At 35.6% G+C, this 15,228-nt stretch overlaps 1 protein-coding gene across 2 annotated transcripts in view; it reads left to right on the forward strand.

The window, feature by feature from the left end:
* The first annotated feature begins 721 nt into the window (after nucleotides 1–721).
* Nucleotides 722–15,228, forward strand: part of DNAJC13 (DnaJ heat shock protein family (Hsp40) member C13) — a 109,967-nt gene continuing 95,460 nt past the window's right edge. For both annotated transcript variants that reach the window (XM_044679431.1, XM_044679432.1), the window contains exons 1-3: nucleotides 722–789; nucleotides 12,611–12,686; nucleotides 15,016–15,165. In XM_044679431.1, the coding sequence (XP_044535366.1) occupies nucleotides 722–789; nucleotides 12,611–12,686; nucleotides 15,016–15,165 (294 nt within the window). The remainder of the gene's footprint in view (nucleotides 790–12,610; nucleotides 12,687–15,015; nucleotides 15,166–15,228) is intronic.

The raw sequence follows: 15,228 nt of genomic DNA on the forward strand, positions 1-15,228 counted from the left end.
ATTCTCCTTTCTTCCTTTGTCCTACTGAGTTTACTAAAGTCTGGCAATGGGAATGGGAGGTGACCAGAGAGTTCCTCATAGGACATTGTGAATTTCAGTTGCAAATGCCCATGGAATTTTGTTGTTCCTTTGTTGATATTACTGATAAAGGAATAGTTAAGGAGATAGTTTAAGAATTATAGCTTTCAAGTGCCTAAAGTAAAGAGGATATTTTTGTGGCTCAGTGATCAGTTTAATATATTTCTGAATGAAGGAGGTAAGTAAATAAATAAGTGTGTGTGTGTTAACAACAAATCATTAGAATTAGAAGTGAACAGTGCTAAAATTTAAGGAAATTCCAGGCTATCTTGATAATAGCACTCATTGGCAGAATGTCTGCTTTTAGTACAGTTCTATCAGATGTTCTCTATACCTATACAAAAGGAGGAGAGAAATTGTAATCAGCATCAGCTGAGATCCAAAGAGGGTTGAGAATATAGTAGGAAGTATAATATTGTTGCTATTTGATGAGATAGTCTCTTAGGGAATTTCTTACCTTATTGGAATGTATTTAGCTTGATGGTGGTATTCCCACTGAATTAGAGACTTTGTAAAAAAAATAAGGTATTTGGATTCATTTTTTTGAATTTGTAAATTAAGTTGTGTAAATTAAAGTTATAAAAATTAGAAGAAAGTTGACTAAATTTTGTATTTGAATATATCTTTCAGGTCTCAGTGCAAAATGAATATTATTAGGGAAAATAAAGATCTGGCCTGTTTCTATACAACAAAACATTCATGGAGAGGGAAGTAAGTATTTCCTGCTTATTTTACCTTCTATTTTCTACTGAAAGATGCTTTATTTGCCTTTTTAGCATATGCTGTATAGTGCAGAGTAATCATATGCTCTCTTGTTCTTTTCTCAGAAGCCCAAGTAAGGGGTACTCATTTTTCAGTTCTGATTGTGGAGAAGACATTTAACTGAATTTTGAGTGATGTTTCTCTTTACTTTATATTAGAACTTTAAATGTGTATAATTCCATTCATCTCTACCCAAATCTTACTAACCTTTTTCACAAAATTGAAGAAAATCACCATTAAAAGAACACAAATAGATGTTTACAAAAAGGAATGTTTTCTGATTACATTACTTAAGTAAAAGTACTTCATTTTGCTTTGCTGCAACCGAACCTAGAAATCACATTTTTATCCTAAGTTATCTTATTATTTGTGTTTTTGCACTTAGGGATTTTTTTCTGTGCTCAAGATTCTCTAATGTTGTTTACTTATTTACTGGGCTTAATATGTACATATACTAGCTAATGTCTTATAAATTGAACTGATTGCATGATGATATACATCCCTTTGGAGCTTACCAAAAAGAATTTTTCAGCAAACTAATTTAGAAATGAGAGTCTCCAAACTGTATATAAGGATGCCTATAGCCACTTATTGACTTAGAAAACCACATATTAACATTATGATTTATTGCATTTTTGTTTTGTTAAGTTTTTCCAAATTGTATTTTAATCAGAATTGGGCTGCACTCAGTATTGTGGATTGTAGCAGTCTATGGGCTGCATGTCTGACCTAGGACCTCCTGTCTCTTGGCCTGGCTCTCAATCCACTGAGCCACCTAGCTGTCCCCTTAATATTTTCTTAAAAAAGGGAAAATAAAAATTGACTCATTGGTTGAACTGTGAATACAACATATTCATAATAATTTTTAAGCTTTCAAATGAATATTCAGTGTCTTAAAGTTTCAGAGAAATGTTAGCGATGAGTATCAGGAAAGATGTACAGGTCCTTCTTGCATAGAAGAAGCCATAATTTGAAATTTTATCCTTAATTTTATACTTCTACTTGCTAAGAGTAATCACTTCAAAAAAGCCTTTCCATAGTCACTTTTTTTTTTTTCCCTGCAGCAACCAGACCAACCACAAGTATAGAATGAGATTGCTCTCCACAGTATACATTGTTAGTCCTGCCTTTTCTGGTGAAGCCATCTTCAGACTTTGCCATTTTTTACATTTGAAAAATGAATTTACAGTTAAAATTTCAATTTCACTGCCTCTGTGGCAGGTTAGAGTTTTTATAAGGAGAGTGGGACTCAGAAGAAAAAAAGTTTTCTTTCATTACCTGAAGTGTAATTTCTGTTTTTGCCAAAGTCCTTTGAGACATGAAGGAAGGTCCAGATGTTCTGACCAAAGCAGAAGAGCAGGTTCACCCTAGAAAGCTTCCTTTGTGTTTGAGAGAAAACCAGCTTTTATCTTTTATAAAAGATTTGTAAATGTAAAAATAATATACCTATTGAACATTTTTTATGTTTTCATCATTCATGATTTCCTTGAACATTTAAATAATATGTTAGATCCAACTAACACTGAAGAATTTAAGAATGAGATTTTGGCATTTAAACAAAATGTTGTTAGGCACATAAACATATCTATATATCTATATATTTGTGTATATATAAATACAATTAAATACATATTTTAGTCACTTACTGAATTGTATCCCTGATATTATAGTGCTGATTTTTTTTTACTTACAGCTGCTTAATCAGATCATTAACCATTAAAAGTATGTTCTATCATGGTTTTTCAACTACAGCTATTATTCATTTATATAGTTTTAAGTTTTGCAAAGCCCTTTACATATATTATCTCATATCTCTCTTAAGTATACAGTCCAATAAATTATATATGAAACTAGACTCATATATATATTAATAATGAAAACTGATAATTGAAATAAGATAGTTAATATAGATTCCCATGTTCATAATTAATAGAATAGGGATGGGACCAATAATTTCTTTGACAGGGAACTTATGGGGGAAGAAACCCATACAAGTCCAAACCTTCTCTGTAACTTGGAGGTTTGCTTAGAGTCTTGAGAAGACACCGTGACCTGCCCAGAGCGTCATAGCTAGTTGTGTGTCCAAGGCAGACCTTGAGCCCCAGACTTGCTGCTGACTGTTCCCCAACTCACAGTGGCTTAGTGCTGCTTAGAAGAGCTTGCAGAGAATGAGAAAGATATGGGGGGGAGTGGAATATGGGGGTGGGTGTGAAGTATCTGAATAAGTTAAGTCTATTCTTGTTTAGACCCCAGGTGGTTACTTGACTGCTGCTATCTTGCCAAGTACCTCTCACCCACTAAACTACTGTTTCTCTGACTTTGCTTCTAATTCTATTTTTTTACTCTTAATTATTTGCTGTTTTAACCCACTCTGATTTCTCTTTCCTTTGTCTGTCTCCAGTTCTTAATGTTATACCTGAATATTTATCTGATCCACCTGGGTTTTCCACCACCATGTAGAGTAGTTCCAAAAGCCCTTTGGATTGTGTCCTATTTGAGGTTTAGTATACGCTTGTTAACACCTCCAACACCCTTCTAAGTCTGGTTCTACTTTGCATTCCAGCATGCCTTTTAAAGACTTTACATGTACATTTTAACATAGAATTGTTTATCTCAGGTAATGGGGTTACTCTTCAACTCTCCCTTTTTGGGGAGAGGAATATTTTGCTATCCAAACTTCAATATATATGCAAGTTTAGACCCTTACTTTCTTTTCTAAATAATTTTTTCTAAATTCATTTGTTTTTTTTTTTACATCACCAAAATTTCTCCTAGTGTCCCTTCTGCCCATCCCAGAGAACCATCTCATGTAACAAATATTTTTCTTTTTTTAAGTCTGACAGTTTATATAGTGGTTCCACAACCATGATCCCTCACCTCACTTCAGCAAAGGCATGGAGGTGCTTTCTCATCTCTTCTTTGAAGCCAAGCTTGGTCATTTTTTCACAGCATTCAATTCCTATTGTTTTGATTTTTGTTGTTTTTTCCATTTACATTGATTGGCAGTAGCCACTGTGTATGTTTTCCTGGTTTCTTTTTCTTCACTTTGCATCAGTTCATTATGTCTTCCCATGATTCTCTCAATTCAGGTAAGTCTTCCCATGCTTCTCTGTATTTGTCATATTCATTTTTTATATTTGTAATCTTTAATTACATAATGTTCACTTATGACAATTATTTTAGCTATTCCTCAATAGACAGGCAGCTACTCTGTTTCCAGTTTTTGCTATCATATATTTTTTAAAACATTTATTAATATTCATTTTTAACATGGTTACATGCTTCATGCCGCTACTTTCCCCTTCACTGCCCCACACACACACACACTTTCCCTCCACCCATAGCCGACGCACATTTCCACTGGTTGTAACATGTGTCCTTGTTCAGGGCCTATTTCCAAATTGTTGTTAGTTGCATTGGTGTGGTAGTTTCGAGTCCACATCCCCAGTCATGTCTGCCTCCACCCATGCGTTCAAGCAATTGTTTATCTTCTATGTTTCCTCTCCTGCAGTCCTTCCTCTGAATGTGGGTAGCATCTTTACCATAAATCCCTCAGAGCTGTCTTGTGTCATTGCATTGCTGCTGGTACAGAAGTCCGAATCATATATTTTTAAAAAGCATTGCTATAAGCATTTTGAAATAGCCAGGGTCTTTCTTTTTAATCACTGAGCTCCTTGGGGTCAAAGTAATTACTGGGATTGAGAGAGCAGGATATTTTGAAAGTTTATCTTGTCAGTTAATGGTGCTTCAGGGTGGAATTTCTGGGTCAAAGGGTACGGGTATTTTAGTCACTTTTTCTTAGCATAATTTCCAATTGCCTTCCAGAGTAGTTGGACCAATTCATGCTTCCAGCAACAGTGAATTAATGGTCCTGTCTTTCCACAATTGCTCCAAGATTGAGTATTTGATAACCCAATCCTGATAGGGTCTCCCACCCCTTGATACAAATTTCCTTGAAAATGGGGTTCCTCACCCTCAGGTCACCTCTCCAGACTAACCAAAGGCTGTTCTTCACACAGGGATATTCCCCCTATTAGTTAATGTTCGGCAAACATCATTCAGTTCATTCACTCAGTTCTCCTTTCTTTCCTCTCCCTGGGCTGCACTCCTCTCTTCTCTGGATCTCTTATTCACCCCAAAGCTCCTCATCTCCTCCCCAGGTTTCCCCACGACGGTCTCTTCTTTCTCCAAAAGCCCCTGCCCTCCCAGATCTCCCAGCAAAAAGGCCTAAAGCCCCTCTGTAACTGAAAGACTCATAGGAGGCCAGAGCAGGAGGTACAGACAAAGCTGCCCATGGTGATGTCCACATATGTGTCCACATATGTGACCCCATGCTGGGCACACTCGAAACAGTGGCGGTTCTCGGCCTGGCTGCTGCCACCCAGCTCCCACACTCGGCAGCACCACACCTCCGAAGTCACCTCTGCTTTCCTGCTGCCATCGCCACCACCGGGACCCTGGCCCTTTTTCACAGTCATCATCATTGCTTTCCTACCCCCTCCTTCCCCTCTTCAGATGCCTCTCCTCAGACGCCAGCACTGCCACCTTCTATCCTTCCGGCCACTCTCCTCACCCAACAACAAATATTTTTCAAAGAAAAAAGAAAGGAAAAGAGGAGAAAGAGAGGAAAAAATCATGAACATAGATCAATACATAAAAATATATGTACTATACCATACCCCAGGATCTCTCACCTCTGCAAAGAAAGGTTGAGCTTTTCTTTTACCACCTCTTCATTTATATAGCATCTACTATGTACCAGGCATTGGGCTAAAGGCTTTACAAATTTTATCTTAGTTAATCCTTATAACAACGTTGAAAAGTAATGCTGTTATTATTCCCAGTTTATAGTTGAGGAAACTGAGGCAGGTAGATTAAACCACTTACCCATGATCAAACTTTTAGGTCTTCCTGACTCCAGAATCAGTACTCTTTCCATTGTACACCTATCTGCCTGCTTTTTTTTTTTTTTCCTTTTCCTTCTCTATTCTTTCATTTTTGGATCTTATCAGCTCCCATGAATTTAATTATCATCTCTGTGCTGATGATTCTTAGTTCTATTTAACCAGACCTAACCTTCTGTTAGAATAAGTTGCCAAGGGGCAGCTGGGTGACTCAGTGGATTGAGAGCCAGGCCTAGAGATGGGAGGTCTTGGGTTCAAATCTGGCCTCAGACACTTCCTAGCTGTGTGACTTTTGGCAAGTCACTTAACCCCCATTGCGTAGCCCTTACCACAATTCTGCCTTGGAACCAGTATGCAATAAAGATCTTAAGATCAAAGTTAAGGGTTTAAAAAATAATAAGTTATCACGTCTTATTGGTTTTACTTGTATAATATCTTGAATACACTCCTTTCTCTCCTTTGGCACTAGGTTAACAGAACCAGCCTTCATTACTTTAGGATTGGACTTGTAATAACGTGCTTATTATTTCTCTGACTCCAGTTTCTCCCAAGTCATCTTTCAGTTAGATGTCAAATTGATCTCTAAAACCTCCCTCCCAGGTTCTCCATCCAATAAACTCCAAAGCTTTCTATTATCTCTATGACTCAGTATAAAACCCTCTGTTGGGCTTTGAAAACCTTTCGTAATCTAGCCTTTTGCTACATTTCTAGCCTTCTTAAGTTCCCTCCATTTCTTCTGTTATCCAGTGACACTGGCCTCCTTGTTTTACCCTTGGACAAGACATACATGTCATCTCCTGACTGGCCACTTTCACTTACAGTGCCCCAAACCTGAACTTCTCTTCATCTTCTTGGATTTTGACTGCCTTCAAGGCCCAGCTAAAATCCTATCTTGTGCAGGAAGCCTTTCCTGATCCTCCTTAAAGCTAGTAACTTCTCTCTGCTGATTATTTTCAATTTATTTTGGATCTAAATCCAAGATAAATGCTTGTATGGAGTTTGTATATTCTAGCTCCAGAACTGTAGTTCTGTAGCATTCCCTTGTAATTGTTTTGGAATTGCTATTTATATTGTTGAAGTTCTATGTATTGTTTTCTTAGCTCCGAATCTTTCTCTCTTCATTAAACCATGTCAAGCTTTTCATATGTTTGGATTCATCCTTTTTATCATTTCTTATAGCAGAGACACATTCTGTTACATTCATGTATCATAGTTTGTTCAGTCATTCCCCAAAGTAAGCATCTACTTAGTTTCCAATTCTTTGCTACCACAAAAACTCTTGCTATAAATATTTTAGTGTACATGGGGACTTTCTCCTTTTCACTGACCTCCTTGGGATATATGCTTAGCAGTGGAATCTGGGTCAAAGGGTGTAGACATTTTAGTCACTTTATTTGCATTCCAAATTGTTTTCCAAAATGATTGCCCTGATTTATAGCTTTACCAACTGTGTACTTACTAATGTACATAATCTTCCCTTGACCCTTCCAACTTTTACTATTTCCATCTTTCATTGTTTCTGCTAGCTGGCTGAGTATGAGGTGTGAAACCTTGGGTGGGGTGGGGGTGGGGGGGTCAGTGATTGGAGCATTCTTTCATATTGTTAATAGTTTGCAGTTATTTTGAAAACTATTTGTTCATCTCCTTTGACCTCTTATCTAGTGGGAAATAGCTTTTGCTCTGAGTTATTTGTTATTCTGTTACATCTGGAATACCAAACCCTTATCTGAGAAGTGTAATAAAAAAGATTCCTCTCCCTCCCCCCCCCCATATACCTACTTCCCTTCTTATCTTAGACACATTTATTTTTTTTTGCTGAAACTTCAGTTTTACATAATTCAAATTATCTATTTTCTCTTTTGTGATTGCCTCCACCTTGTTGTTTGGTTAAAAACATATCTCCTGCTCGTAGCTGCAAGGGAAAAGTACATGTTCTTTTCTTCTCATTTTTCTATAATATTGTCTTTAAGGTTATGTATATATTTGGAGTTTATTATAGAATATAGCATAATAAGATGTTGAGTTAAACTTCTCTTCTGCCAGATTGATTTCTAGTTTTCACAGCAATTTAAAAAAAAATCAAAATGGGATAGACAGTCATTTTTATTCAGTTTCCTACTCCTTTCTTTCCATAGAGCTTTTGATATGAGTGGCCTACTTGGCTTAGACTGCTTTCCCCCAAGGGGCTTAAAAATAATGAAAGTAGATCCAAAGCCTAATCATTCATGCATTCAAATGATTATTTACTTTGTGCATTCCAATAATGATATGCACAAACAGTAATCCATCTTTAGTTTACTAATATGTCATTTCAAATTGGCTTGCTCTTTTCTAAGCTGATAGTTGAGATAATTTATTTTTTTATGGTTCCACATTGGCTCTAATCTCATATTTAATTCATGTATGGTTGATGAAATATATTTAATAGTTTCTTTTTTAATTTTAATTTTGAATATTTTCCCATAGTTATATGTTTCATGTTCTTTCCCTCTACCCTAAACTCCCCCACCCCCTTGTAGCTGATGCACAATTCCACTGGGTTTTACATGTATCATTGATTAAGACCTAATTCCATATTATTGATAGTTGGACTAGAGTTATCGTAATAACTAGTTTCTTAACTATTTTCACAAGATTGGATAGTTAGAGAGGAATCAGAACAGAGAAGGAATGACTCATTTGTCTGGGGGATTAAGAGGACCTGTTTCTTGAGCCATATTCTCCTTTTCCTCCCATCTCAGGGATGTTCCTTTTTCCTTCTGATGCTGCTTTCATATTCTATAGATATTTTAGCTAAAGTATTTTTAAAACAGAAACTCTTAAGTGTGCTTGAGATAAGGGATGGACTCATTTTAAAGTTTCAGGTTACTGAAAATTGCAATATCACATCTAAGTGATGGATAAAGGAAGCCAAAAATACCGTTAAAAACTTTATTCCTGCATTTTATAATTTCACTCAACCCTTTTAACCAGTAAGAGACTCCAACAAAACTTATTTTTTATTTAAATGAAATTATTGCTTATATAGCTCAATGTTATATTGAAGAAATAAATACAAAGAATATGAATTAGGCCCATTTAAGCCATACCTATAATTGCTACTAAATACTATTTGACTATACTATCTCTTCTCTTGGCACTTTCTTAAATAAGCTCCTAAGGGCAAAACAAAACAAAACACTTCCACTTGTTGTTTCTACTTTCTCTTCTCTTCTTAGTCCATTCTATCCTGTTTTGTTTTTTTGTTTGTTTGTTTGTTTTTAACCTCAACTCAAATGGCTTTTTCTAACACAGGACCAACCCTGTATTTTCATTGGTGCACAAATCCGTAGTGAAGACAGTTTTTCTACTAATACAGATAAATGTCTATTTTTGTTATTGGTGAGGCTTTATTGAATTTTTTTTTTAAGATTATCTTATGTGACCCTCTTGTTTTACTCATCATGTTAGTTCAGGCTCTCATTACATTTGATCCATATTATTAAATTAGTCTCCTAATAGGTCTTACTGCCTCATTTCTTTTTTTTTTTTATTCTTGTCTGTCCTTTACCACTTACTTCCAAACTTACTTTCCTTAAATGTAAATCTGATCATCTCTCATCTCAGGAAACTTATATGGCTTCCTATTGCCTCCAAGTTCAAATATAAAATACTCATTTTAGCTTTTAAGGCTCTTCACACCTCTTGCCCTCTCCACTGGACATGATTCCTCCTCCTACATGCTTCAGACAAGCCAAACTACCTTCTTGCCTCACAGAAAGGGGAGATCAAGTTATGATGTCTCCTTGAAGAAAAGAAAAATTTTTTTTTGTCAAAATATAAGGCCCATTGCCAAAATAAGAATGGTGAGCTGGAAGGGGATGTGATTTTCCCTTAATATCTTTCTGTTCACACTAGTGTATGAACCTAATGACAAGAGTAAGTAGTATATTATTTAGCCTCTGCCTAAATTAATGGTAAAAGATTAAAGTTAAGAATGATTAAAAGAAGATAAATTAGTAAAGATGTTTGTCTTTGCTACTGCTTTGTGGACAAATTTGTTTCAGATACTCTCTCTCTTTTTTTAAAAACCCTTACCTTCTGTCTTAGAATCAACACTGTGTATTGGTTCTAAGGCAGAAGAGTGGTAAGGGCTAGGCAGTGGGGGTTAAGTGACTTGCCAAGAGTCACACAGCTAGGAAGTGTCTGAGGCCAGATTTGAACCTAGGACCTCTCGTCTCTAGGCCTAGCTCTCAATCCACTGAGCCACCCAGATGCCCCCTCTTTTTTTTTTTTTTATTAAGAGCCACATATCTTAACTTCTACCATAAGTCATACTGAAAGTTAAGATTTGTGTGAATTTATATTATATTAATCATACACCAATATCTAATACCTAAATAGATGCATTTAGAATAGGTCATTTAAATAGAATCGTATTTGTCCACTTTCAGTTTGTCAGAAATGTGTATTGGTAATGTTTATATAGTAAATTGTTGACAGAAGTGTCTTCTTGTCTTAGCCCTTTCTGGAAGTGGTAATCAGAACTTTAAACAAAAACAAGTAACAGTTTTATTTGGAGAAACTTCATACCTATTGAGTAATAGTAACTCGTTCATGTAGTAGTTTTTGTTTTTGTTTAAATTTTCTGTTCTAAATTCTCTCCCCTCACTTCTTCCCCCATTATTGATAAGGCAAGAAATATGATGCCTATTATATATATGAAGAGTTACAAAACATATTTCTACATCATTCATGTTAGGGAAAAAATTAAAAGTCAGAAAGTCTGTGCTCACTGAATCCATCATTTCACTTTCTAGAGGTGGATAGCATTTTCATCTTAAGTCATTTATAATTGACAAGGATTATTGGATTGGTCAGAGTTAAGATTTTCCAAGTTGATTATTGTCTCAAAATTACTGTTAATTGTGTGCATTGTTCTCCTGGTTCTGCTCATTCACTTTACATCAGATTATATAAGCGCTGGATTTTTCTAAAACCACCTTTTTCATTATTTCTTACAGCATAATAATGTCACAATCATTTACCCACAGCTTGCTCAGCTCTTTCCAAATTGATGGACATCTCCTCAGTTTCCAGTTCTTTGCTACCACTAAAAGAAATGATAAATATTTTTATATACATGGATCCTTTTCCTTTTTATTTGATCTCTTTGAGGTATAGACATAATAGTGGTATTTCTGTAGGGTATTTGAGCATACTTCTAAATTGTTCTCTAAAATGGTTGAACTAGTTCCTTCACCTCTACCAACAGTGCATTATTAGCATGTACCTATTTTCTTCCATGCAGCATTTGTCATTTTCCTTTTCTTTTATCTTAGTTAATCTGATGGTTGTGAGGTGGGACCTTGGAGTAGTTTTAGTTTTTTCTAATAATAATTAGAAGAGTGATGGTCAAACTACGTCCCGAGAGGGCCAGATGCGGCCCCCAGAAATGTTCTGTCTGGCCAAGCAACATTATTCCTAATCTGACGAATACAATGAGTAGGATACAGTACAATGAAACTTCGAAAGAGTTGCCTTAGAAACAGACGGACAGATGAGCATTTCCTTTCCTTTGGCCCCCTCCTTAAAAAGTTTGCCCATCACTGACTTAGAACATTTTTTATAACTATTGATAATTTTGCTCTCTTATAAAAACTGTTCATTTCCTTTAACCAGTTTTTTTCAATTGGGGAAGGCTCTTAGTTTCATAAATCTGTTTAGTTCTCTATGTATAGTTGAGAAATGAGAACTTTTTATCAGAGAAACTTGCTATAAAATTTTCCTTGTTCCCTGCATTTGTTCTAGTTTTGACTTCACTGGTTTTGTATGCAATGTTTTAAAATTTTACAAAGCACTTTCCTCAAACCACCCCATGAAATAGATAATATACAGTTTTATTAGTCCCTATTGTTTATAAACAAGAAAACTGAAGCTTAGAGATACTATGATTAGTTGTGTGACAATGAAAAATGTCAGAGATGTGATTTTTAACCTAAGTCTTTCAATTTCCAAGTCCATAGTACCTCTCTAGTAAGAATTCTTTAATTTAGAGACATGAGAATTAACAAAGAATTACTTAAGTACTGTGTGAAGGAAATTTGCTCCCCTTCCCCCTTCTGGGGTTGCACAGGTGACATCCTCTCCTGTTGACTATCTGCATACCTGGCTTCAGCCTGAATGTGAACACGAACACCAGGACAGGGGTGGGAGAACCAGGAGGAGGAGTAAGCAGGAAATTTGTGGTCCCTCTGTTTTAACTTGCATGTGGGATATTGCCAAAAGAGTAGGTACAGGATGGATCAGCCACATTGGAAAGTTAGATTAGGATATTCTCTTTTGTTTTCCCTCCTCTATTCTATCTATCTGTAATTTCATAATAAATTCATTAAACTTATGACAAGGCTCCTATTTTAATTGATACAGTACATGCATAAACTCATTGTTATGGTTACTCATAACCATTTGAGAATGTAGCCCATCCATGCCTTGCCTTCTCATGTCATGGCCTTTCATAAATCCAAAAAGGATCCATTCTCTGTAATGAAGACCTTTTTTCTTTTTTTTCCAATTCCAGTGCAATTCTTGAACTTTAAAAAAAAGCACAATAATACAGTATGTAGATGCTTCAAATAGTGCTCATTTTTAACACAGTTGTGCCTTTTAAAGATAAAAGCAATGCTGCTTTCTATTTTCAAAATAGATTTTGAGAGTTGTTCAAATCTTTTACTATATTTATCTCTTTATTAAAATTAATAGCGTATGCTCCAAAAATCATAACATTAGTAAACATTAAAATTTTTTTCATTTTGGTATTCATAATGTTATAAATTGTGTTTATTAGTTGAATTGGAAAAACAAATTAAGAATTTCCTTTATTTTAGGTATAAACGAGTCTTTTCAATTGGAACCCATGCAATCACTACATATAATCCCAATACCCTAGAAGTTACAAATCAGGTATGTGTCAAGTTGTTTGTTTATAATTCAGTAATAATTTAGAATAATTTAGAAGCCCAATTAACATATATTGTGTGCTCTCCAGAAATGAACAAATGGGACCAGTAGTCAGAAAAGCATATTGGAGTGGTTTGCATCTTGAGGGGCATGAATAACTTATGGAATAATGGGAACCAAAGAGACTCAATGATAGAAATTTATTTTGAAAGTAATGTTTCATTGCAGCATGGTTATGAAAGACAACTGAGAAAGAAATCTTCCAAACCCTGCACCTAAAACAGCAGAAATCCATAAATTTGAGAATTAGAGATTGTGGAGTTGGCATGAATTTAAATTGGATTTTTGTCTTCTCACCTCTTATACAAAGGGCATGTATGCAGTCATCTCTTGGGTAGTAACTTTACTAGTACAGAGAGTTTTGCTTGATAACTTGTAGTTTTGACTTCTAAAATCTTGAATTTGAAATTTTAATGGTACAGATCAACAATAAAACACCCATAATTTCTTTGTAATGTTTGTGATGGGAATAGTAAAATAGTGGCTATACTCATGTGCTATCTCTAATGTAAAGATTAAAATAGAAAAATATTTGAAAAAGATGATTGCAATTGACCTTGTCTTATATTAGTCTTATTTAACAAATGAACTTTTGCTAATTTTTTTTAGCCCTTTCTATCCTAATATCAATTCTAAGAGAGAAAAGCAGCAAGGCCTAGGCAATTGGGGTTAAGTGACTTGCCCAGGGTCCTCCAACTAGGAAATTCTGAGGCTAGATTTAAACCCAAATTCTTTTGATTCCAGGCCTGGTTCTCTATCCATTATGCTACCTAGCTGCCCCTTAAGTAATATATTTTAGGAGTCATAATTAAGTGATCATAATTATATTGAGAGTCTGGCATGAAGAGTTCACAAGGGATTAATCATATCAAGTCAATCATCATCTATTAAGTACCTACTATATACCCCGCATATTGCTAAACACTGATGATACAGAGGCAAAAAACAGTTCCTGCCCTTAAGGGATTCAGAGTCTAATGGAGTAAAACATGAAAACAATTATGTATAGACAAGCTATGTACAGAATAATTGGAGATAGTCTTAGAGGGAAAATACTAGAATTAAGGAGAATTTGTTTCAGTTAAATTCAACAAATTCATGCTAATTTTTACTGTAATTTTATATTTTTGTTGTTTTTGTTTAGTGATGCTAAATCTTTTTTTTAAAACCTTTATCTTATGTCTTAGAATAAATACCAAGTATTAGTTCTAAGGCAGAAGAGCTATAAGGGCTAGGCATTTGGGATTAAGTGACTTGCCTAGGGTTACCTAGCTAGGAAGTATCTGAGGTCAAATTTGAACCCAGCACCTACCACTCTAAAGATAGTGCCCTAAACCATGAGCCATCTAGCTGCCCATATTTACTTTTTACAGAATTATGAATTCACTATAGCAGGAGTAATAGTAATACTTTGCTACTTTTTCATCTTTCATTCTTTGCTTGCTATTGCATTAAATTTCCTAATGCTTTAAAACTGAGATACTGAGGGTTAGTTGGCTTCTCTTTGATAGGTAGCCTTTAACTTCTCTGACACATGTATGTATTTGAGTCATTTATTTTTATTAAGAGCTCACTATATATCAGCCCTGAGCTAAGGAAATACAGTCCCTTCTCTCAAGGTGCTCCTCTTTTACTGAGGAGACAACATGTAAACAGCTGGGTCCTTATAGGTGAGATACTATCAGTGAAAGGCCCATTGGAGGGAGAATGCCAAAATGCAGACTTAAAGCCTGAACAGGCACTCTTCTTATTGTACCACACTACTTGCCTTCGCCACCCCAGGCACATGTTGCAGTGCAGCCTTCTTCAAGGCTTCAGTAATATCAGGGGGTCTCCAACAGTGCCCTGTTATAGAAGACCTAAAGGATGGAGTGATTTCATACAGTTAAGGTACTTGTGATCCCATAGATCAGTGCTTGATCTACACTTTAGGCTTGGAGAGCTGCTTGGGAGCATTGAAAGGGTGGGGTTGGAGGGTGAGGGGTGTCAGGTGTCTTACCACCGGTGTGTTAGAGCAGTGTTTATATCATGTCTTTCCTGACACCCAGGAAATCTCTCCAAGCCTTGATGCTGCCCTCTCCTATAGAAAAAGAGAAATTTCATCTCAGCAAATTGTGACAATATAGGGCTCAAAAAGCACCCAAAACACTCATACACAGCAGAGAAACTGCTCGGGAGTCGACATATATCAGAGGAATCTCAGAGCCATGATGAAATATTGAATTATTGAATTTTATTGATACTGTCAAATGAATAATTTCCTTTACTTTAGTGGCCTTATGGAGATATTTGTAGCATTAGTCCTGTTGGAAAGGGACAGGGAACAGAATTCAACCTCACATTTCGAAAAGGAAGTGGGAAAAAGTCAGAAACTTTAAAGTTTTCTACAGAGCACAGAACAGAACTTCTAACAGAAGCACTGGTAAGAAAATCTATTTTAATAATTATCATTATTTAAGTAATAACAAGATTACTTTATAATTTG

Source organism: Gracilinanus agilis, chromosome 5, assembly GCF_016433145.1.
Source record: "Gracilinanus agilis isolate LMUSP501 chromosome 5, AgileGrace, whole genome shotgun sequence".
Lineage (NCBI taxonomy): Eukaryota > Metazoa > Chordata > Mammalia > Didelphimorphia > Didelphidae > Gracilinanus > Gracilinanus agilis.